Here is a 25310-nt window from a genome sequence, read left to right as displayed (position 1 = left end):
TTTAAAAAATCTAAAAGATTTAAAAAAAAGAAACATCTGTGTCTGTTATGATGTGCAAACGATAGGGTCAGAATTTGCCATAAACGGCATGAATGCTCGTGTTGTAGGCTGAGGCAGGTGTTTGTGAAATGGTTTTCTTGCCACACGTTAGCCCATCAGTACCAACTGAGCAGTGTTTAAATGCCACAGTTTACCTGAGCAGTGTTGCTGTCTATGTGCATCCCTCTATGACCAAGCCACCCATCTTCTAGTTACTTCTTCCAGCAGGATGCTTCGGTAGGTTTTACAACATACTAAAGAGGTCGGTGTGCTCCATAGGCGTTCAGTCACCAGATCTCAGTCTGTAAGAGCACTTTGGGATTTGGTGGAACAAAATATTTGCAGCATAAATGAAAATCTGATAAATCTGCAGCAGCCTCATGGTGTTCCCTTTGCTATGTTTCCAATGTGTACAAAGTAAAAAGCCACTTCTTTTTTTTTCCTGTCTGTGTTTGAGGCACTGAACAGAAATTTGTGTGCCTTTTGGGGGGATTAAAGGGAAACTTTTCAACCTGGGCCCTAGTTTTAGATATTTTTGGATCCAACTTTTTACCAAGGACAATTAACTATCAAAATTGATCCAATATTGGAGTTAGAACTCTATAACTGGTAAAACAAGCATGTGTTATCGAGCACTGTACCATTCAAAGAAATGAAATGAAGATGTAACAATTGTTCATTTAATTTTCTCCATGCTTCTGTTGGAGAAAATGCAGAGCTGTTGATTATCGATCCTGTAACTGCACAGAATATGTTTTACTGATTTATGTCGTGGTGGAAAAGGTTCATATGTAAAGATGATATGAGGTGGCAAGGTGGCTTTAAGGACAGCAGATCTATAGGTCCTACAAAAGGTGATTTTGATAGATGAAAAGCAAACATCATCGAGGGCAAGCATATTTCCTAGTGCAGCTATAGGTGCATGTCCAGCCTCAGTTGTCCAGAGCAGGGCATAAAGATAAGGTGTTGAAGGAGTTGGGAAAAATTAGAATTAATGGGTCAGAGCTTATAATGATTGACAATATTTAATAATCCAATGAATCTTATATTCATTTTGTATGTGTTGCTTGTAATTGGACTAAGGCAAAAATGTAAGCATTTCTGGTTGAATATACTGAGGTGGCATGACCTTCCATTCATATTTCTTTGTATTGGTTGGCATCAGTTTGTGCTGTTACATAAAAGATTAAATAAACAGAGAAAGAATTTAACTTAAATTAATTTTATTGAATTAACGTAATTAAAATGTAATGTGCATTGTACTATTGAATCACATTTACATGGATACAATGATCATTCCGTTAATATCTTCCCTATCTCTCTTATTTCCACCAGAACATGGAGATTTTTTGGCGCTTGACCTGGGCGGGACCAATTTCCGGGTTCTGCTGGTGAGAGTGTCTGCTAACGGGAAGCAGAAAGTTGAGATGGAGAATCAGATCTATGCCATTCCGGAGGACCTGAGGAGGGGTAGCGGCTCAGGGGTAAAGAGGGTGCACATGTGTACACTTCGCTCTTAAGTTCACACCCCACTGGTTTCTGCCTGTGTCACAAAATTTGGCCAGGAACAAAAATAATCCACTTCAATAACAAGACTTGCGTAACCGCCCTCTATAAAACATGGAGCACAAAGTGTTAGTCATTTTAGCCTCTGGGTAACGGATTCAAAGGAACCAATAACCTAAAGTGCTTTGGTGACCACTGAAACAATAGCATTATGCAATTAATATTAATGGAACAGTATGAATACGTGGCTGTCATGTTTTATCTAGCTAGAGTTGTAGTTTGCCTCAGGTAGTGGCATTCATTTTAAGTGTAAAGTTACCTTTTTTCATTAAACCATTGGCAAGGGAACTCTGTTTTTTTTAATTATTATGATTATTCAGTGCAGCAGCATAAACTCTCTCATAAATGCTCTGCTCACCTTGCAGCTTTTTGACCACATCGCCGAGTGCCTGGCCACATTCCTGGATAAGCTGGGGATCAAAGACAAGAAGCTTCCACTCGGCTTCACTTTCTCCTTCCCCTGTCAGCAGACCAAACTAGATGAGGTGAGCAGCAGCGATGGCAGATGGTGGTGGTGGTGGTGGTGATGGGCTGGGGCTATATGATTTAACCTCAAGGTGAACCAGTCTCCTGGTGCAGTGTGATAAAAGCAATCAGAGGAATGAGCTCTTGGTGTGCTGTTCTACCTCCCATTCGGGGGAGCCTTAGAGCTAGGGGACTTCAAGAGTTGTAAAAGTGCACAGTTGAACCAAAGAAAGTTTTATTGTGAACAAAATGACTGCCGTCTTTCTGAATATTACAGGCCCATGTAATTTCCCTGTTCCTCTTTCCATGCCTCATACATTGTTGAAAGTCAGCCGTCTTAAAGGGAATCTCATTTCTTTTAATTCTTGACGATGACCAAATATTTTATCAATGCAATATTTAAATAGAAATAAATGATTAGTCAAATCATATATCAAATATTTTTGGCAGGTATGGCATAAGGTAGGCCTAATTTCATCCATAGTGTGTGTTTGTATTAAAAAAGGAAAAGGTCAAATTATTTCAAGCAATGTAACAGTCAGTGATGCCTACAATACTGATTTTTGGTAATGAGTAATGAAAAAAGGTAACGATTTACCATTTAACTGTGACGTCAGTGTGGAGTGTAATGTACACCCAGATGAAAGTACATGAGTGTCTGAAACAAGAAATGGATACAATGAGTGAAAATGGACTAGGCATTAAAACTATTTTGATGATGATTTGTTACCCTGCATATGACAAAAACACATGTACAGCAGGGCAAATGTTTTGATTGATCTTGAAGTCCTTAATTGCTAAAGCTTTTTATTTATAAAGACAAACCTTTATTAAGCCCAGCAAGAACTGGCACGGCTGTGTCATCATTGTAAATAAAATTATGGTTACGTATATAACGGTATATACGTATATAGCGGTTCTATGAATTTTGGATGACTGCAAGAGGCGATATTTTAGGCACCTGGAAGTGACCTCTTGGCAATTTTCTTGTGAGTGACCACGTTAAATCTATAAAATCTTGCAGATTGTTGCCCATGATGCAGCTACACAGATATCTGAAAGAAGAACCCCTTGTAGGGCCGCCCATGATGTAGACACACACACACACTCCTGATTGAGTGACCCCAGACAAAAAGAGGGATTGGGAGACCATTGCACTTAAAGGCATAAATAATGGCATCCACAATCCATTTTGATAGCCGCTGCTTGGACAAGGCGTGACCTCGCCTATGTCCCATATGATGGACAAACAGTGAGTCTGACTGCCGAAATTCAGCTGTCGTTTGATGTATGCACTCAGCCCCTGCTCATCCTCTTGAGTTGAGGGCTCAAAAGCTTACAGATTGCAGGGCGGGTTTGCATAAGATAAAGAAAAGAAGGGTTCGGCCCTAAAGTTACCTGTTTCCCTTGAACCACTTACAGATACTCGCCTACATGTCAGGCTGACGCCATGGCCAAGAGAAAAGCTGTTAAATAGAAAGCCACCTCAACTTCAACATCTCTAGAGGTTCAAATAGGGGCTGACACAGTGTCTTTAATACGAGAGGCAAGGCCCAAGAGGGCACTGGGTTTTGTTGAGGAGGTCTCAGTCATTGAGCACCCTTAATTCCCTTGTTGATTCCCTCAGAGAAAGCCGAAAAGGACAGTGTCGTTGACTGAGGCAAAGAGATCCACTTCTGGCCAGTCTGCCATCTTTCTTTGGAAGGATGAAATAAGTGGAATAGAATCCACTGTAATGTGAACAATTGTGTAATGGCTCAATGACACCTTTCTTAAGGAGCACCGAGACCTCCGAGCATTAGGCCAAAGTACTTCATCAGGCAACAGCTCCTGGATGGCAACAGCCGGCTTTATATTGGATATGTGGTCAAGGCTATGGCATCCTGCATGCCTGTTAGCCAGTGCTCTACAGTCCCCCTGGAGATGAGGGAAACATCTGGGGTCTGCCCAGTATCTCCTAAATATGAGGGTGGAATGCAAAAGGCTTCAGACTGCGAGGTCTTGAAAAAAAAGCACTAAGGATAGGTGCTGCAACCAACCCTAAGGGTGCCAAAGCCATTTTTTTTACAGCAGGCCTGACTGACGATTGGCTAGTGTCTGAGGCCTTCAGTGAGCTGTGGCTCGCCTCCTGGAGGTTCGTCTGCCTCATCACACCCTCCATTGATAATGAGGTGTTCAGAAGACCTAGGGGAGAATGCATGCATCCTCATGGGCTGGTGACGGTATTGGAGGCAGTGCCTCAAGGGGAGACTCTGGTGCGACTGTAGCGGTAACACTAATAAACTGTGCACAGGATGTCTTCATTTTTAAAAGCTCAGACAGCTGGGCTAGTGTGGCTGACCTCACTGCTTGGCTCATGCAGCTGCAATTCATGCATGCCAGCTCAGACAACCCTGAAGTGCTCAACACCAAGGCAAGAGGGACATTTATCATGGCCATCCTCAGACTCAAGATGGGGCCCGGCAATCACTGCATACCATAAACATGTCCTATCTATTGCTTTACTAGGCTTAGATTCCTTCAAGCAGCTTTTATTGTGCAAATGCCTTACAGTGAAATGATGCCAGTGAAATTCTAATATTACAGTGACATGCAAAAATTTGAGCTCCCTTGGTAAAGAATTCTGTTGCTGTGAATAGCTAAGATTACCTGATTTCCAAAAGGCTTAAAAGACGACACATTTCTTGAACATTTTAAGTGAGATTATTTATTTTCATCTTTTACAGTTTCAAAATGACAAAGCAAAAGTTTGGGTACCCTGCATGGTCAATACTTAGTAACACCCCCTTTGGCAACTCACTTTCACAGAATTTTCACCCATTCTTCCTTGCAAAAGGCTTCTAGTTCTGTGAGATTTTTGGGCCATCGTGCATGCACTGCTCCTTTGAGGTCTATCTATCTATTTTTAGGTCGGGGTACTGTGAGGGACATGGTAAAACCTTCACCTTATGCTTCTTGTAGTCCATTGTGGATTTTAATTAGTGTTTAGGATCATTATCCTGTTGTAGAAGCCATCTTTTCATCTTCAACTTTTTTGCAGAAGGTGTGATGATTGCTTCCAGAATTTGCTGGTATGTAATTGACTTAATTGTTCCCTGTACCACTGGCAAAGCATGAGCGATCCACCCCCATGCTTAACAGTGGGAGAGGTGTTCTTTCCATGAAATTCTGCACCCTTTTCCCTCCGAACACATCTTTGCTTATTGCAGCCAAAAAAAGTTATATTTGAACAGTGGAACATCAGCCGTATTTAGATGTTCTTTTGCAAACCTCTGATGCTTAATTTTGTGATGGGGAACTCAGGACAGGATTTGCCTTAGTTTCAATCCTACAAGCAGTTCTCTCTGAAAGTTTTCTTGGTCTTTCAGATCTCAACTTCACATTCACAGTTCCTGTTAACTGCCATTTCTTAATTCCATTACGAACTGAGGAAATGGCTACCTTTTTAAATTCTTTGCTAGCTTCTTGTAGCCTACTGCTTTGTGGGTATCAATTATCTTAATTTTTCAGAGTGCTAGGCAACTGCTTAGAGGAGCCAAGAGCGGCTGATTGTTGTAACAAATTACCATCCAATTATCTTAACAAAAGTTTGTTACGTAAACACAAATCTCAGGTGAATAAATCCTGTTTCCTTTAGCTGAATGCGTTAAGGCAAGAACACAACTCACTGTAACAGAAAACAGCAGGAGTGTGTTAGGCGAAAATTCACTCAAGTTACCTCAGGACTCCGGAGTTGTATATTCGTATATTTATTCAACAACAACAAGCTTGTCGGGCTCACTCATGTATTGGCAGACAGGAGAGAAGCAAAATTAAACACATCACACAAGGTTTATATAGAAAGAAGTTGATGTTCTGTGACACCAAAACACTTTCCCAACAGGGATAACCATGTGGGGTCTCTCACGTCCGAGGTCATCTTACTATGCTTTCTGCAAGATAATGCAAGCAAGGACTACTAGTTCTTCTTATCAGCCCTTGCTTACGCACACTGAGTTAAAAACGTCAGCACTTAAGAACAGAGACAGAAACGTCATGTTTCAGTTCACAAAGGCATATGATTAACACACATACATACTTGATTAAAGTCTCACATTTCTTTATCAGAGTGGATTCCAGCCTGGCACTTAGATTAGTTACATTGAAGATCAGCGTTAAGGCGAGTAGCACAAAACTGCCAATTGCCAAATTACAGCGAACCCACTCATACATGTCATAGTTAACTGACTTACCTGTTGCCGGATAACACACCATCCGAAGCTTACTCAAAAATACACTCACAGTAGTTGAATGTAGAATCTGTTTAGAATTGAGTTGAGGCTAGTCGCCGTCTTTGGAGGAAAAGAGTTTGTAGCTCCTTCCCACTCCGGTAACAAGACTATTAATGAAGACATGAGTTCATATTAACACACGCTAGCAGCTGCCAACTGTTAAGATGGTTCCCTAAGCTAGAGATGGCTTGGATCATCGGTTCCCAAACTGGGATACGCAAAGTGGTTCAGGGGGTACGCGGGGAGAAAATTTGATTTGCGTTTTTCATAGTGAAAAAGCCCATTACATTTTCAAACTGAGCTATTATAAGACATGGAATCTTAAATAGTCTGAATAGCCAAGTCCCATTGCCAAAAATACTCATGTATACCCATATTCAGCGAAATAATTACACTGCCAAAAATAGCTACAGGTAGGTTAGTGACCTACCCTGACAATTTCACAGTTTCAAGTGTTATAGGCTGAATATGTGCGCGGGGGGAGGGGGACGGGGCGGCGGTTACAAAAATTGGTTTGGGAACCACTGGCTTGGATGGTTAAAAATCTGCAACAAGTAGAAATCCTCCGGGTGCCTGTGCAGCTTCATATTAACATAATGTCATATTCACTTCATATTAATATGAGTTCATATTACACATGCTAGCAGCTACCAACTATTTTATCCTTGACATTTGTTTGTGTTTTTCATGGACTGAACGGAAACATACATGTTTGTTTTCATTGCAGAGTATCCTGGTGTCGTGGACCAAGGGGTTCAAGGCTAGTGGTGTTGAAGGCAAAGATGTTGTCGGCATGTTAAGAACAGCCATCAAAAAGAGAGGGGTGAGATGAGGTTTAGAAATTTCATAAGATTTCATAAGATGTGCAAGTGAACTTTTCATTCAGCTAAAAAAAAAACCTTGTCTGGATGCTGTCATCTTGTGCTGCACCTTCCATGGAAATAAAAAATGATGTGTTATTCATTCAGTCCAGCCATTCCATGCATGCGTTTGCAGGCTGACAATTTATTAACCTTATTCAAAGATAGTTGAAACACTGACTTGTTACTCCTAACACCCTCCCCCCCCCCCCCTTCAGGACTTTGACATTGACATCGTGGCTGTGATTAATGACACTGTCGGCACGATGATGACCTGTGGCTATGACGACCATCACTGTGAAATTGGCCTCATTGTGGGTGAGTCACGCTCCCGGTTGGGTGGCTGTCGAGCCACGAGACACCTGATGTTTCTCCCTTCTAAATAAAAATAGATCTCTTTTCTCCCAAAACACAGGCACGGGTACCAATGCGTGTTACATGGAGGAGATGCGCAACCTAGAGACTGTGGAGGGGGACGAGGGCCGCATGTGCGTCAACATGGAGTGGGGCGCCTTCGGGGACGATGGGAAGCTGGACGACCTGCGTACCCCCTTCGACGTGGAGATCGATTTAGGCTCGCTCAACCCCGGCAAGCAGCTGTAAGTGACAGTTTGGAGCCTGTTCAGCCAGTAAGAGGCTCACTGCCTGTTTACAGGCTGGATCGAACAAAGTAAAGACAGACCACAAACATGAGTTCATTATTCAGTCTTAAAGTTAAGTCTTTCAGAATGCAACACATAATAAATATAAAGTGTGATTTTTGTTTCTTCTGTAAATACTTGACCCATGAAGTTTTGAACCAAATGGAATTTATGCACTCTTAAATCATTATCAGTCACTCTTTTATTGTCTCAGTTTCTTCTCTCAGATTTTTTTGTGTCATTACATTTACATTTACATTTAGTCATTTAGCAGACGCTTTTGTCCAAAGCGACGTACAATGGAGAGAACAGTCAAGCTAAGAGCAATAAAGAACATGGTGTAACAATAAATACTACTTTACATAAGAATTAGAAAAACGACCTAGAAAGGAAAAAGAAGTGCAGGAATGTAACTGCTGAAGTGCAAGTTAAGCGCTAGTCAAGGTGCCAGTTAGGAAGGGAGGTGCTCTCTGAAGAGTTGGGTCTTCAAAAGCTTCTTGAAGGTAGAGAGGGACGCCCCTGCTCTGGTAGTACTAGGCAGTTCGTTCCACCAACGTGGAACTACAAATGAGAATAGTTTGGATTGCCGTGCTTGCACGGACGGCAGTGCCAAACGACGCTCACTAGACGAGCGCAGCGTCCTGGGTTGTGACATGTTTAAAAAGTCCAATTTATCATATCAGTGAAGGATGTCAGTATCATTATGTTCCTATGTTTTTTAGACAAAATGTTTCATGTTCAATTGACCCATTCATCTTCATTATGATTCTGAAAGGTTTGAGAAGATGATCAGTGGGCTGTACATGGGTGAGCTTGTGCGCCTCATCCTGGTGAAGATGGCCAAGGAGGAGCTTGTGTTCCAGGGCAAGACCACGCCTGAGCTGCTGACCATGGGACATTTCCAGACCAGCTTTGTTTCCGCCATCGAGAACGAGAAGTCAGTATCATTCTGCCGCTCAACTCCAGCTGGAAGGTCTAGGTCCCTTCATTCAGAGCAGATTCCCCCAGGGTTGTCCCCAAATGCATGTTGTATGTCTCGTTATGTAAGACTACACTTCCTGTGGCTCAGATACCACAGAGAAGGTGCTGAGTTTCTTCTACTGTTTGATTTGAAAGTATAGTATAGTAGAGTTTAACACACAGATTCAAGAGTTAATGGCCTGGATGTTTCCCAAATGGACCTGACCTGCCTAGAATAAGTTTTATTTATTTATTTTATTTAATTTAATTATAATTATACAAATAAGTCAGTAAATAATGAATTAATTAATATTTGATTGCCATCATCAGTCCTTATCTTTGTGCTTCTCTCGGGTTCCTTCAGTACTGTCTGGGTTAGTGATTATTTCAGCCAGTCTCCCCTTTCTTCAGACCTGATCAAAAATGTCTCCGATATATAGGCCATTAGGGATGCGCGGGGCGACCCACAACCCGTTGGTGGGGTGGGTTTGGGTAAGATCACCAGAAAATATTGTGGGTTTGGATGGGTCAGGTAAAAAAATCTACAAAGCAGCATTATAAGGTATAAATAATCTATAGAAAGAGACAGCCTTGCTCCAAATAGGTTAGGCTAATAGTGGGACCCACTGGGATTACTCCAGTTAGTGGTTAGCAGTTGGGGGTGGGTTCGGATGGTTGACAGTTGCGTATTTTTGCCGGGCGGGAGGTGCAGATTGGCTCTCATAACAGGTCGGGTGGGTGCAGAAAAATACTGTAGGCTTTGCTACTATTCAGTCCTGTGTATAACTTTCTTCACGTGGTCCTTTTGATGTCCTTAGGTTCTCTTTTTGTGTGTGTGTGTGTGTGTGTTTCCTCTTGAGGAGCACACTATTGACACAGCCTGTAAGAAATACCAGTGGCTTGCTGATGTATGGTGAGTTAGTGAGTCTCTTTAGATCTCTGATCCTTACTCCCCTTTCTCTGCAGGAATAATGAGGGTTTGCTGAATGCTGAGCAGGTCCTGCAGGGCCTGGGTTTGAGCCCATCTGCGGAGGACTGCGTGACCACCCAGCGCGTGTGTCAGATCGTGTCCACGCGCGCTGCCCATCTCTGCGCCGCCACCCTGGCTGCCGTCCTGCGGCAGATTCGAGACAACAAGGCCGCCGAGAGGCTCCGCACCACTGTGGGAGTGGACGGCTCCGTCTACAAGAACCACCCCCAGTTAGTTCACACAGGCTAGCACTCATCAAGAGTTTATGGTCCAGTCACAGTTTAACTAAACTAAAGAAATTATTTGGAAAAAATGGTTTGTCTTAATCTATTCTCTCCTCGACCCTGTCTCACTGTGCCCCCGTGCCTCGTCACCTCTGCCTCCAGGTTTGCCCGGCGGCTCCAAAAGATGGTGCGGAGGCTGGTGCCCGACTGTGACGTGCGCTTCCTGCGCTCCGAGGATGGCAGTGGAAAGGGCGCCGCCATGGTGACGGCGGTGGCCTACCGGCTGGCCAAGCAGCACACAGAGCGGCAGCACGTGCTCGACACACTGCGACTGAGCAGTGCCCAACTGCTGGAGGTCAAGAGGCGCATGAACACAGAGATGAACCGTGGCCTGGACCGCAACACGCATACCAACGCCACCGTCAAGATGCTGCCCACTTTCGTCAGGGCCACACCCAACGGCACAGGTCAGTGAGTGGGGAAGGGGGGACTCGAGGGAACACAGGCCTGTATGTGGTATTTACCGCCGACACTACCGCTTCACCAAAGCTTACAAGCTGACGGAAAGTAAAAATGATGGGGCCCAGGATGAATAATCCAACACATAACACCAGTGTGATCAATTTCGCTTCCTGTTCTCCCTCTGAAGAGCGCTGAGCACTGATCTGTGATGTGGTGTGCTTCTCAGGGTGCCAAACGCAGGCGTGCCAAAGCGTGTGCCTCTGTAAAGAAAGATTTAATAAGCAGCTGATCCTCTTCAGATTCCACTGCTTCACTGGCAACACAGGAAGAGGGTTACTGTTGTGGCTTGTGGCTCCCGATATGATATTTGTAGTGTTTACAGTGTTCTTCTAGGCTGGATTCCAGACCGAACTTAGCCCCGCCCACAACATTTGAAGTCGGGAAGTTCGGTCTGGCATCACTCCATTGGGGAGAAATTATGCCCGACCTGAAGCTGGTTTTACCAATCAAATTGCTAGGGCGGGCTTTATACGATGATGGACAGATGATCAACCGTAACATAATCAACCACGTCACCAACACACGGGTTGAATTCGTTTTCAACAAACATGGCTGCCGCTGGAGAGCTTAAATGTATAGATTAGAGTCCATTTAGACATTGACAGTGAATTCATTTTGAAAGAGGAACAGAGAAACGCGATCAAGGCATTTGTCATTCGAAAATATGTTTTTGCCTTCCTTGCTACGGGATCCGGTAAAAGTTTAATTTATCAGCTGGCCCTGGTCACATACTACGTTGCTCTGATTGGTTGTAGGTAACCAATTGAGCGAGGAGGCATTTTTTTCTCCTGGTTCGGTTGAAACACGCCCCATAATCACAGCCCAATGGAGCGGTATCAGACTCTTATTCTGACTAGAATTATGAGTATAACATCGTCAGGCTAGTGTTCTTCAGTGTGTGTTCAGGAATCAGGATTACGTACATTGTTTCTGCAGATATTATTAGACAAGCCCCCACCCCCCATGGGAATTGAAGAAATGTCATCACATGAACTTCAGTGAGCCTTATATTATTTTTATTTTTTTATTGTACTATTTGTTCAAGCTCTCCTCGGCACAATATTGTGTGCTGAGAGGTGGGTATGGGCAGCGGGATGGCAAATGTGTGATGCGTCCACATGGGGAACTAGATGTTGGGTAACTCATAATCACAACAGTGCCAGCAGAGAGAGATCAGAACTGACAGAGATGGAGAATATTCCAACTGTGGTGTGATAACATTTTGTTGAGGTTTTCAGTTACTGCTCATGCAGTTTCAATATACTGTTGGAATACACTGCTTCAAGTCTTACCTATTTGGTAGACCAAGTGTTAGGTGAAAATTCACCCTAGTTACCTCAGGACTCTGGAGCTGCATATAAGTATATTTATTAGACAAACAACAACAACAATTGCAATTGGGCTCACTCCTAGCACAAGGCTGAAAGTGAAGCAATCATCGCAAAAGGTTTATATAGACAGAAGTTGAGCGTTCAGCAGGGATAACCACGAGGTGGATTTCTGACGTCCGAGGCAAGGATGGAAGTTTTGCAAGGTCGGAAGAAGCACAGTTCGACCCTTCTAAACATGCTCTTGTACATATGCAGACTAAGTGGCACCTAATAATCTAAGTTACACACGCACACAGAAAAGCCATGTTCCTGCTTTCATAAGCACATGATTCATACAAGGAATATATTAATACAATGCACTTGATTCATATATTCTTAAGTCATTAACAGTGCTTGGAAATGATCTCCATCACCAAGTCCAATGGAAAATGGTCATGCGGGTAATGCTCATCCTATTAGAGATTGGATGTAAGGAAAGAAATGAAAATTACAGCTTAAATGACTCCAAATGAAAAAAGTTCCATATTTAATAATGTAAAAAATGCTGAACAAAGTCTCTTGTGAATACAACATGCTTTGGTCTTTGTATTCAAACAAAAATAGAAGGAGAAATGCAGAAAAGGGGAAAAAAAGATAAGTAAATATAATGCATATTATTGCACATTGCCAACCAATCTAAACTGAATATATATATGAAGTGGCTGCACTTATGGCTTTGAACTGATTGAAATGGAAGGAGCGGTAGTCCATATGCAGACTCAAAATGTTGTGAACCGTTGTGAAATGTTGTGCTAACAAACATGTGAACATGCATGAAAGGTTTATTGCTTATGGCTTTGCATCTTTAATGGAGTGAATACATTTCTTAATTCAAAAGGCTGAAGAGCTGAATGGAAGCTTGCACAACCTCCAAATCTGCAGCAGAGAGCAGCAATTAGTAGGCCTGGAGACATGGAATAAATAAGAATAGTTTTTTACAATGTCCTTTCATGAGTAAAATAATTAGCTGGAATTTATATCCTTGATTAAAACATAAATGTTTTTCATTCTTGTCTTTCCTTTCATTTACTTAATTAATGAGATACACCACTGTCTTTCACACTGCTAATTTGCCATTCATTGTCCAAATTTGCCCTAATGTTTTTCTCTGTGGTGCGTTCTGCACAGGTGCCTTTCTTTGTTGGGGCTGGAGCATGAAGAATGCAGTTCCATTGTGAATGGCACTTGTCACCAGACAAAGTCAATGCGGTTACCAAACCTTAATGAAATCCTATTCCCGTGACTAGATCATCAAGCCCAAAGCTCAGATTGGGAGGTGAAAAATTCTGCATGATGCAAATATTGCCCTTATGTCATATTTTCTTATTAAGCATTATGTTTTTGCACAATGTGAAAACTGCCTGAATTTCAAAATCAAGATTACTGCTTCATCTGCCGTCATTCAAACACCAATGCCAGCAGTTCTCTGGAATTACAACCAGGTTACGGCAGTAATGTTGCCGGGAAACAAAGTGTCTCCTTGTTACATCAGTCACTGAACAGTTCTATTGGTCTGTCGTCGAACGGGCTGTTGGAACAGATGCCTGTGTTTTAATGTGGTCACATTAATGCTGCCGGAAAGCCATGCCAGTAAACCGTAAATTAAGAGCAAACTAATTATACTTTTGGTCGAGCAATATCTGTGTATTTATTAGTGGTATTTAATGTGGTCAATAACGTTTTTCTTATAAAGTCATACAATGACAAAGATTACACACCACCAACATGCCTAATCAATGGGTTTTTACTAGGGCTGTCAATCGATTAAAAAAAATTAACTAATTAACCGCACATTTTTTAATTAATTAATCGCGATTAATCGTGATTAAAAGTTAGTTTTTCTTCTTAAGACTAAATCTTATAAATAAACAAGTAATCACTTCAGACAGCGTGTATTTTAGAAACTGTTGTTTAATTGTATTTTTTTTTAAACACAATGCTGCCCCTCGACGGTAAATCATAAGAATTTCCCCTGAAGTAATTCGAATCACCTCAATCAGCCCACTGTCCCCGACAGTCACCGGCAACCCAAATGGTAACCTTTTCACGGACTGGTCTAGTTATTTTCCTAGAGAAGTCATGGAGTGTGGGTTGGCGATCATCTAACCTGGGACTGCTTTCTGTCGGGTGCTTTGCATTAAGGTGATAACTTCAAGACGAGCTGCTTTTGTGATAGCTAAATTCAGCTTGGCAAATGCTACATTCAACTTTAGTTTTGTCGATTGTTCTGTCATTTTGACTCTTAAACAGAGACTTACCGCCCAACAATCACTCTCTCCATCTTCAACTACCGCAGTGGTTCTCAGACTTTTTGTGTCATTCCCCACTTTGAACAAGGGGGGCTATTCAAGCCCCACCTGTCCCTCATCGCTCCCATAAAATGGTAGGCCAAGCCTCCTACTAACGGGCTACATTGCCCGAGGGGACACAGGTTCAAGTCTGGCCTGATGTAATTTCCCAATCCTCTCCCCACCTCTTCTCCGCCCTGCTTCCTGTCATAACTTCATGTCCTATCCAAATAAAGACATTAAAAAAATTTTCAAAAGTTTCGTGAATTGCGTTAAAATATTTTATCGCGTTAATCGCGGCCGCATTAATCGCATAGATTAACGCGTTAACGCTGACAGCCCTAGTTTTTACCTATGTTGACAAACATACTGTTTATGTTGACTTGTAAAATTTTAAACTGCACAGGGTTCCCACGTACCTGGACATTTTGAAATCCCATTTTCCATGCCCGGTAATTCAGTAAAACTATTGAAAGTTTTGGAAAAGTCATGAAATTTGTCATACTTGGGGTATTGGAGATAAAGGATATATTTTATGGATTAATGCGAGCCACAAAATCCGATTGCTTCTTAATACAAGTAAACCGTGTAGGAACGGAAAGTAAGGGGAGGGAGGGAAAAATACATTTTATTCATGGCTAAACCTTCATTCAATTCATGCGCAACCTTTTTTTTCCTGTCAAAAATGACAACTTTGGCTTGCTTAGCAATTGTAGATGTGGATATAAACTAGTTTGACGATTTTTATTGCACTTCAAAAAAGTAGCCTATAATTTCATGCAATCATGTTTTGAAGTTGCAATAGCATGCCCAATGGTTGGTGCATTATCTATTCTTGTCAAGTTGATAATGTCCATTGAATGGGATATGTTTGAATACTACATATTCAAATTCCCATTTCATTTCATGGAGTGAGAAAGCATAGTGGCCCACTCCGTGTACAAATGAACTAAAGATGATTTAAATTAACATTTGTTTGTATATTTACTATTTCTAATGAGGTAAATAAGGCAAAATATAGGTTAATATATTAATAATGGATACACATGAAATGCACTGACATGAATACTACTAATGAAGTAAAATATATTCTTTTAAAGAAAAGCACTGATGGTCTAGAGTCACACACCCAAGACAGCACAGCTGCTGAACAAATCCTAGGGGGAAAAACTGACGTATGCAGGTCTAATTAAATGAATTCTGTTGTACTCTTCCATAGATCATATTTCATTAAGCACATTTCTGCACCGTGAGCCAGTTCAATTTGACATAACCTTACCTATGAGAAAAGGAATGGAATCGGTTGTTTAACTTCTGTATTCAATAACTATGTCCAACTGGAGAAATGGACACAATTTTGTGTACCTGTAGGTTGTGAAAGGTCATGGAAATTGAATTAAGTGTCCTTGAAAGGGTGGAATCCTTAATCTGTACTTTTGTCATATTGTGGCACTCCCTTAATTTTACTGTTCTGTTTTGCATGTCATCCTGTCATTTGACTGTGTTGTTGCAATCATTGTAGATCTCATTGTATGAATGTTACAATGAACTGAGCTATGTCTGATCTGGTAAATTGGTGAGTGTTACGACCCCCTGCGCCTCCTGCAGATTGTGTAGTGTCAAAGCATGGCCTACAGGCCACCAGGGGGGAGGACGATTGGCTGATTGGACTGATTACCCGGGGAGGTGTGGGAGATAAAAGGACCTGTAGACACCTGTGTCTCTCTCTCTCTCTCAGCCCACCTTATTCGTGTTGGCGGATGAGTTTGTGTTGACCCTCCGAGGCATACAGGAATATAGATACGGTGATAATCAGGGTAGGTACAGAGCTCCGGTCAAGGGCAGATTGAGGCCTGGTATAACTAACCCTGTGTCGCCCACCTAGGGTTCAAAGGAATTCACCTGATTTTAAATTCTTATATAATGTGTGTTTACTGTAAAAAGTCAGGGCACAAAATCTCTGCCATGCACTGAAGAAGAGGAAGTTTAAGTCTGTTGGGTTGGAAAAAGCCAAAGGCGAAGTCTGAGAAGACCAAAATTCAGAAGCTGCAATTGAAAGAGCTGACAGGAAAAATGTAAGCTACATTCAAACAAAACGGTGAAATCCAACAGTTTAAAAGAAGAACTTTTCGAGAAAGAGCAACTTTATGAGCGAGAAGTAATTTAAAGATGAGCGAAACAAGCTTCTGGCTGAGGCTAACAAACAGAATGATTACGTTCAGATCCTATCAAAGCAGCTTGAGGAACAGGTGGAGCATAAGGAGGTCGATAGGGTAGTGAAAGAAAAATCAGAAATCATATCTTCTTTGGAGCAGCAGCTGGAAAATGCACAGGAAGAATCTGAGGGTCAGATAGAAAACAGAATGCTGAGCTTGAAGTCCAAGATTTGGATAAGGAACAGCTTACAAAAGGAACTCACAGTAATATCTGAAAGTTTTTCCAAGATAAAGAAGCATTTGAAGAACCTATTCATTTGGCTGTTGATGCCAGTGACTACGGTGTTGGCGCTGTACTTTTCCAGTTGGGCTCAGATGGGTGTTGAACACCCGGTTATGGGTTATTCCACTGTGGCATGGCAGAATAATAATAATAATAATTTTATTAAGGTCTAAACTGATCACAGTTCTTTGGTGTGTATTGACCGAATGAGGAACCCCCACAACGAATGATATGCTGGAGTCTTATATTCCAGCCGTATCCTTTACTAATTAAATATATTGAAGGTATTGACCACTAAAACATATCTAAAATGGCGTGGGGTCTAGCTTTATCATAGCCAGGGCATTTTCAATAGGTCTGCATAGGCTGAAAGGTTGCACCATATAGCTGGGATACAAGGTCAACAACCATCCACAGTTGTATTCACGGCTTCCAGTTTGACACGGGCATGTGGTTCACCCAGGGCAAAGCGTAAATCCATTTCGGTCAGCACTATGGAGACTCTAGTCAAACTCTCCCTTCTATATAGCTGGACAGGGCAGTGGTGGATGAATCAATAACCGTGAGACTGTCCTGAATTAATGACGTCACAGGGGCCTCTTTTAGGTGTTCAGGGCCTAGGAAACTCAGACAATCATCATGGTCATCTTTAGAATCTTTAATATCATTTAATGGCATGTAGCAGACCACATGGTCAAGGTTCATGCCCTCACGGTCTTCTAGCTGGTTTAGTTCAGCTTAGTAAAGTGATAACCCAGCCTCCCCTGGTATGTCAGAGAAGATTATGTTCTAACATTTTGCTCTTTTCTTAGTATAGGATCTATTGTTTTTGTATTTTTTTTTATTTTCCTTTGTTAATTTCAATGTGTTCCTATTGAAAATGTGTATTAGAATAAAGAATTCATAAGAATTATAAATTAGAAAGTTAAAAGTTAAAATAAGTAGATAAATAAAGAGGTAGAGAGGTAGAGAGGTAGATAGGTAGATAGGTAGAGAGGTAGAGAGAGACAAAAAAAAATTAAAGAAATGGAATAGACAGAGTCTCTATCCATCTATCTGGGCTATATAACTCACTGCCTATCGTTGCCTCCCTCATAACTAATTCTTTCAGAACTCAAGTCTTTCTCTTAAACTCTCGTTTATTCTTTTAGCTTACTTACCAGGACTCTGCGTTGCTATGGCTGATCTGTCCCAATTGTGGAGCCTTACACTCCTTTTCAGGGGCGTCGTAGTACCTGCTTTTCTAGTAGAAATTGGCTTCAGGAATTTACCTCCGTTCTGTTTGATTCCACAAAAAACAGGCAAAAGTAGCACACTAATAGTTACTCAAGCACTTGCATGATGTAGAAGGGGCATAGTTTGTGTTTCTGGCTTCAGGCCTCATAAGACCTCAGTTTACCCAGGGTAAGGTCTCGAAGCTACAGCCTCCCCCTTTATCTCCAAGTCCAGTGCATAACAAACAAATCAGTTTAGCCCCCCGTGGCATGCAGAGTCCTGACTTCTTCACTACGGGTGTCCCAATAGGCAGCGCTGTGATGCGCAAAGAAGCGACAACGGATGCATCACCGTCCCTCTCATTTTGTGTTGCGCCTCATATACAGATAGTCCTAACTTTTCAAATATACCTGTTTATAAATTGAGTCTAATGTTAAGACTGATTTAGTTGAATATGCAGTTGTGACTAATGACAAAAACAAGTTGAACTTGAACAAAGTTCTCTCGCTTTGGCTGTGGAACTAATGTCACATTTTTTAGACTCTTTAGCAGGTGGTATTACAACCTTTGTGGTATCAGTGCCACTAATATATAAGTAAGTAATATGCCTAACAAATAAAATTGAAACAAAGCTCACCTACATATAGTGTTCAAGTAAGTAATGGGTCCGAGTAATATATTTGCACATAGCCGAATATAGTGAATTTTTCCCTGAATAGTTTCTCAAAATATAAACTATCCAAAATTAGATGTTATATCTACAGACCAGGTTGTTCTTTGTAGGATAATGCTTTCCCCCCCCCAAAAAAAAGTCATACAAGGTGGACACAACTTTCCCTAAACCTATGTGATTGTGCTGCAAACCTCTCCTCTTCAAAAGGCAGGCTTACAGGGATGTGAACACATTGTAACCATAACGACAGATCACTCTTGATTGTACCGAGTGGCTTCCCATGTAGCAATGACTAACATTCTTTTCCCCTTTCTGTATTGATTTGGGTTCCCTCTTTTGCTCTGTGCTTTTCAGAGCGAGGGGACTTCCTGGCCTTGGATCTGGGTGGAACCAACTTCCGTGTGCTCCTGGTGAGGGTCCGCAGTGGGAAGAGGCGCAGCGTAGAGATGCACAACAAGATCTACGCCATACCTCAAGACATCATGCAGGGCACTGGAGACGAGGTACTTGCACACGCGCACACACACACATACACACACGCGCACACACACACACACTTTCCAAATCTCCAAAGAGCAAGGGTCATTAATCACACAGATCCTAGGAATACAGACATCAGACACTGTAGCTGTATATTGCAAGAGACCGTGGCCTCTAATACATGTGAAGGAATTTACACAAAGGCTTGGGAATCTCCAGAGCCGCTATTAATGAATTTCTCTCTCTGTATCTCTTTCTCTCGCTGTCCTTTTTTTTCTCTCTTTTTTGTGTTCTTTTTTTGTGCATGCCACGTCAGCTGTTTGACCACATTGTCCATTGCATCGCTGACTTCCTGGAGTACATGGGCATGAAGGGGGCTTCCCTGCCTTTGGGCTTCACCTTCTCCTTCCCCTGCCAGCAGAACAAACTGGACCAGGTGAGTGGCAGCTGGGAGCACTCCCACACTCATTCTTCCACTCTCGCAATGGCTCGCTCTCTTCCCTTGCCCTTCGCCGACACAAATCCTCTCGAACAAAACCAGCGTTTGCTTGTGAGGTACCGGCACTGAGGCTAGGACATGCAGCAGGGGGGCACGGGGCACGTATTCACACACATGGCTGTATGGGGCACGTATTCACACTCACATGGCTGTATGGGGCACGTATTCACACTCACATGGCTGTATCTGTGACCCGCCTACCTCTTGTTTGCCAGGGCATCTTGCTGAAGTGGACAAAGGGCTTCAAGGCCACTGGCTGCGAGGGACAGGACGTGGTGAACCTGCTGAAAGACGCCATCCACCGGCACGAGGTAAAGCCGCCTACCTCACATGGCCTGTCGCCCCCCACCAACTAAATGAAGACGTTGCTCTAAAATATCGGTTGTGTATATTTATTGCTTTAAAATAACGGTTGTCTTTATTTACGCTCCTGTCTGGATGAAAAACGAGTAAACAAATAAAAATTACGGAACAAGGGGAGATTTTTTTGGTTTCTGTTTTCCTCACACCGTTTGCCTAACTGTCCCCCCTTTCTCTCACTGCCTCTTTTCTCTCTTCATCTAATCTCTGGTTGTCTCACTCTCTGTGGGTCACCATGATGTTGGTCTCTGTCTCTGCTTCCCTCTCTCTTCTTTCCTCTTTGTCCCCCCTCTTCCTTTTCCCAGGAGTTTGATCTGGATGTGGTAGCAGTGGTGAATGACACAGTGGGCACTATGATGACCTGCGGCTATGAGGATTCTCATTGTGAAGTGGGGCTCATTGTGGGTGAGTGGACTACTAACGTCACCTAGTCAGGTGTTACAACCACTACAAGACAGATCCCCTTAATTTACACCTTGAATTATCCCTAAAAATAATACTGATTTTTCAGGGGAAAAATAAAGTAGATTTGTGCACAGATTAAAGGGGCAAAACCACTTAATTTGACCCTTAAGGGGGCATGTTTGCAAATAAAAAACCCCTTAATATAAATGGATTATTGTTTTGCATAGTGAAGTGTATTTTAAGTGTTTAATGCTGTATGGTAAACAGCTGGTCTCTCTGTCAACAAGGGAGCTGTCAGTTGGGTGGGGGGGGGGGGTGTTAAACTGTCACCATGGTAATGAGTCTTACAGGTCCCTTGGTCTCCAAAAACCATGAAACATAATCCTGCAACATGAATTTACTGTAGATGCTTGGCCAAAACCAGTGTAGCCTCTGCACTTTTCATGGAATTCAGACGTGCTTGTTCACAAAAGCCAAACACTAGTAAAACTTGGGAGACGTGTATTTTTTCCACATTCATCTCACATCAATAAAGTGATCTGAGGAGTTTGAATCATAGAGCCAGTGCTGAGAACTGCACTGTAGAGCACAAATAAACGGTCTTATAATTAGTGGTATAGCAGTTGTAGGGGGGGTGGGGGGGGTTACAAACACAGATTTTCCAGAGGGATGAAAAACCATGTTATGTAAGTGCAAGCATATTACAAGGCATGCACACATGTACAGCAGGCCCACTACAGACCAATGAGAACAGATACATATTACAGAGAGTGATAGGCAAGATTAAAGAGGTATGTCTTAAGTGCACGTTTAAAGGTTTCCACCGTTTCAGCCATTCTTAGGTATTCTGACAGAGTATTCCAAAGGCTGGGAGCATAGAAACTAAAAGCTGCTTCTCCAGGTGTCTTTGTCCTGGCTTTTGGGACTGTTAAGAGTTCACATCTCTAAATCTGATTAGAATTTTTATCTTTGAAGCTTTTTATAGATGTGGTGCGGTGTGTTATGAGTCAGGGAGGGAATATTAAACTCAGTTCTTTCTCAGCAAAGATATTCATGTATGTCACCAATGACTCATGCTGTGTTTGTGTGTGTGTGTGTGTGTGTGTGTGTGTGTGTGTTTGTGCGCGTCTGTCTCAATGATTTCTAGGCACGGGCACCAATGCATGCTACATGGAGGAGATGGAGAACGTGGAGCTGGTGGAGGGGGACGATGGCCGCATGTGTGTCAACATGGAGTGGGGCGCCTTCGGCGACCATGGCGAGCTGGATGACTTCTGCACGCCCTTCGACCACGCCGTGGACGAGCGTTCGGCCAACCCCGGCAGGCAGCGGTACGTGGCTGCATGACAACATCACAATCCCCTCCTACAACCACACCCAGAAGGAAAAAAAGACCTACATATGTTAAAATTTTTTAAAAGTTTAACTTTCCTTCCTTTCTCAAGAGACTTACCACTAATTGAGATGGGGGGGAAATAGTTGTTATATAAACCTGTGGAAGAGGAAGGATAATGACGCAAAGTTAATTACAGTGAGTCTCTGTCTGTGTGTGTGTGTGTGTGTGTGTGTGTGTGTGTGTGTGTGTGTGTGTGTGTGTGTGTGTGTGTGTGTGTGTGTGTGTGTGTGTGTGTGTGTGTGTGTGTGTGTGTGTGTGTGTGTGTGTGTGTGTGTGTTTGTATGTATTGCACAGGTTTGAGAAGATGATCAGTGGCATGTACCTGGGGGAGATAGTGAGGAATGTGCTGCTGGATTTCACCACTAGGGGGCTGCTTTTCCGCGGCCGTCTCTCAGAGAGGCTAAAGACGCGCGGCATCTTCGAGACCAAGTTTCTCTCTCAGATCGAGAGGTTTGTGTGTGTGCGTCTGCATCTGCACTTATAACCGTGTGTGTGTGTATATTGACATGTATCTCTATTCCTATGCATATAAATGAGTGCGAGTGGCATGTGAGCACCAAGCCGTTGCAGCCAGTCCACCCATGCTTGACACACCTGTGCTCAGAGATGATTGTTCTCCATAAAGAAGCCATAAGTCAGGGACTTGGAATGTATCTGTCCTTCCAGCCCAGTGGAGCATGCCACCCCCGAGCTGTTTTCCTCTCTGTGCCTGAAGGCACTCCCATTCTCCAGGCATTGCCTCACTACACCAACAGTGTAGTGTAGTGTCATGCCCTGATACAGCGCATGCAAACCGATCCCCTTATTCTGAAATACAATTTTATTATTTTATTTCTCTGTTGTGCTCAAAACAAAGACAAACGGTGCAAAGACACACTGTCAAAACCAGAAAGATGATAATAGACTTAAATTTAGTAAGAGTCCAGATTGTCTTCTGCTTTCTTACAAAGGAGAGGTAGTTTCTAAAGAGTGGGCAAGGGCAATAAAATGCTCAGTCACCCATAGAATAAAGGCTAGTCTAAGAAAATTTAGCAAAGTCAAGGAGGATAAGTGGACAGAGCAAGAGGGTACATGGAAATGGCAGGTACAGATTTTGTAGCACTTCTGGCACTTTGCCTTGTCTTAACAGTGTGTAGCATACAATAGTACAAGCACAATACCTCTCACTGTGCTTGTCTCACTGCATGGCAGACGTCACCTGATACCGAGTTAAATCACCACCAGTGACTGTTATTAGTATAGCTGCATGATGCTGGTAAATGCCTAGTGTGCCAATGTCCAGGACCCCCGGTGCCAAGCCATCAGGGCCATCTGAGCTCTGGGGGCCAACTGTGTTTGTTTGGGACTGTGATGTACCTGAGGTCTGCAGCCCTCTGGGCTTACCTGGTGTGTGTGTGTGTGTGTGTGTGTGTGTGTGTGTGTGTGTGTGTGTGTGTGTGTGTGTGTGTGTGTGTGTGTGTGTGTGTGTGTGTGTGTGTGTGTCTGTCTATGTGTGTGTGTGTGTGTGTCAGCGACCGTCTGGCCCTGCGTCAGGTGCGCTCCATCCTGCAGCACCTGGGCCTGACGAGCAGCACATGCGACGACAGCATCCTGGTGAAGGAGGTGTGCGCTGTGGTGTCGCGCCGCGCCGCCCAGCTGTGCGGTGCCGGTCTGGCCGCGGTGGTGGACAAGATCCGGCTGAACCGCCGGCTCGAGCAGCTGCGCGTCACCGTGGGGGTGGATGGGACGCTCTATAAGCTGCACCCACAGTGAGTAACAGCCTCCGAAAGTGTGTGTTTGTGTGCGCAGGTGACAATGTAACAGGTGTCTTGAATTGTTCACTGGTGACTCACAGTTTCCGATTTTTCTCTCACCATGTCTGTCTCTTTCCACCCACTCTTCTTGCCTCTCTTTGTCTCCCCTCTCATCCTACTCTCTCATCAGTTTCTCCACCATCATGCGTGAGACTTTGCGTGAACTGGCGCCGCAGTGCGAGGTGACTCTCGTGCAGTCGGAGGACGGCAGTGGGAAGGGCGCTGCCCTAATCACCGCCGTGGCCTGTCGCCTGCGAGATGGGGCCAAGTAGCAGCCCCTCCATGCCGGAGAGGAGACTGCCATGAAGGGGAAGAGACAGGAAGTGGGGTACTGAATGAGAAGGTACAGTGATGGCCTTTGTTAAGACAATACTGTGCCACACTGACGTGTGATTGTGGCAAAGGAGCGGATTCAATTTACAATGAATGTTTGAACTTTTTTTTTTGTTATTTTTATTATTATTTTGTTTTATTTTTAATATGACTCTTCTGCTGACATGTGACACCTTAATTATGTGTGCCCATTGCGGTATATGTGTTTGAAGATGTTTGTGACTTTGGAGTGAGAAAGATGAGCATGAGAGATTATTTCCAGTAATGTTTTACAAAATATTGCTGTTCAGTAATGTTGGTGTGTCCCTCCCAAGACTACACTTTCCTGTTTATACTGTGAATGTAGGAGCGATGTTATTTTAATGTATAATTATAAAGACATTAGGTATTTTTTATTTTCAGTAGTCCTAGTTACTGTGGAATTTGAAAAACAGGGTCATTGCACGCATAGGACATCTGACATTTCTTGGGGTTGTTCAAAAAGAGCATTGTTTTTGTTTGTTTGGTTTAAATTGTGATCCAACCAAAACACTGACTACACATTTGAATGGTGTTATGTGTAGTGTGCAATGAATCCCTAACGGAGATGATTCACAGCTTTAGTTTGATCGGGAGACCTTTGTGCTCTTCAAATAGTAGAGTGTGCAGAAATCTAAAGCCATTTGTTTCTGTTATCGGCTATTCTGGAAATAGATCTCTCTGCACGATGATGCTTAGGTCAACAAGGGGTCTGAATGCTTGTGCGTTTAGTTATGTTGTTACCATGACCATCAGAAATAAAGTGTTCTTGTTTCTTGATTTTATTTCAGTTGCTGTTTGCAGAAAGGAATTGCATAATTTCTCTTCAGAGCATCTATTCAAATCAACTCAAATTTCTTGTTACATTTTAACTGTTGGTTAACTGGTGTACATTTAAACCAGTTGATGTATATTTATTATTTGGTGGGGTTGAAGATGGAGAAACTGTTAGACTAGAGCACAGCTTTGGTTATCTTATCAAGTGAAACCCAAAGATTGGTTTCCACTTTAGCTTGGTACTGACAGCCAGATAAACAATATATTGGCAAAATTGGCAGCACATGCCATTTGTTTTTATTCTCAGTCTGAGCTTGTTGATCTCATGAAATTCAAAAAAAGTAAACCGTCACTTCAAAATGTTCTGGGTCCCCTGTCATTTCTACTATTTGTTTTGTTTTGTTTTTGTTTGTACCTTCTCATGTTTCACACATGTAGATGTATTGGAGCAAGTGGTTTTATACTTAATTCATTTTCTTTGAAATCTACTTCATGCACTTTCTAAATTGAACTGAACTGTTGTATCTTGGAAAATCATATTTCGATATTGGATCTACCAGACCATCAGGTTGTGCTATTGTTTATTATGTGTGTAACTTTTTTTGTTTTTTTTGGATATAGCACCGATTCTACGGTCATGTTCTTTGTCGCCAGACATGACACACAATACTTGACTGCACGTCTTGCTTTGTCATCTTACAATATGTTTTATGTTATACAGAAAGTACACAACAAAGTGAAATGTT

The 25310-nt window shown here is 42.6% G+C and overlaps 1 protein-coding gene and 1 long non-coding RNA gene across 3 annotated transcripts in view; both read left to right on the top strand.

The window, feature by feature from the left end:
* hk2 (hexokinase 2) overlaps positions 1–24567 on the top strand; it is a 37670-nt gene extending 13103 nt beyond the window's left edge. For both annotated transcript variants that reach the window (XM_031570412.2, XM_012815976.3), the window contains exons 3-18: positions 1375–1523; positions 1971–2090; positions 7069–7164; positions 7420–7519; positions 7617–7800; positions 8618–8779; positions 9769–10002; positions 10159–10463; positions 18858–19006; positions 19300–19419; positions 19698–19793; positions 20148–20247; positions 21395–21578; positions 21938–22093; positions 23155–23391; positions 23567–24567. In XM_031570412.2, the coding sequence (XP_031426272.1) occupies positions 1375–1523; positions 1971–2090; positions 7069–7164; positions 7420–7519; positions 7617–7800; positions 8618–8779; positions 9769–10002; positions 10159–10463; positions 18858–19006; positions 19300–19419; positions 19698–19793; positions 20148–20247; positions 21395–21578; positions 21938–22093; positions 23155–23391; positions 23567–23708 (2534 nt within the window). In that variant the 3' untranslated portion in view covers positions 23709–24567. The remainder of the gene's footprint in view (positions 1–1374; positions 1524–1970; positions 2091–7068; positions 7165–7419; positions 7520–7616; positions 7801–8617; positions 8780–9768; positions 10003–10158; positions 10464–18857; positions 19007–19299; positions 19420–19697; positions 19794–20147; positions 20248–21394; positions 21579–21937; positions 22094–23154; positions 23392–23566) is intronic.
* LOC122133020 lies at positions 14487–17642 on the top strand. Its single transcript, XR_006152489.1, has 2 exons — positions 14487–17572; positions 17605–17642. It is a non-coding gene; the product is annotated as an uncharacterized LOC122133020 (long non-coding RNA).
* Positions 24568–25310: the final 743 nt, after the last annotated feature.

The sequence above is a fragment of the Clupea harengus genome, chromosome 7 (genome assembly GCF_900700415.2).
Source record: "Clupea harengus chromosome 7, Ch_v2.0.2, whole genome shotgun sequence".
NCBI lineage: Eukaryota > Metazoa > Chordata > Actinopteri > Clupeiformes > Clupeidae > Clupea > Clupea harengus.
This window is presented reverse-complemented; position numbering and strand designations above follow the sequence as displayed.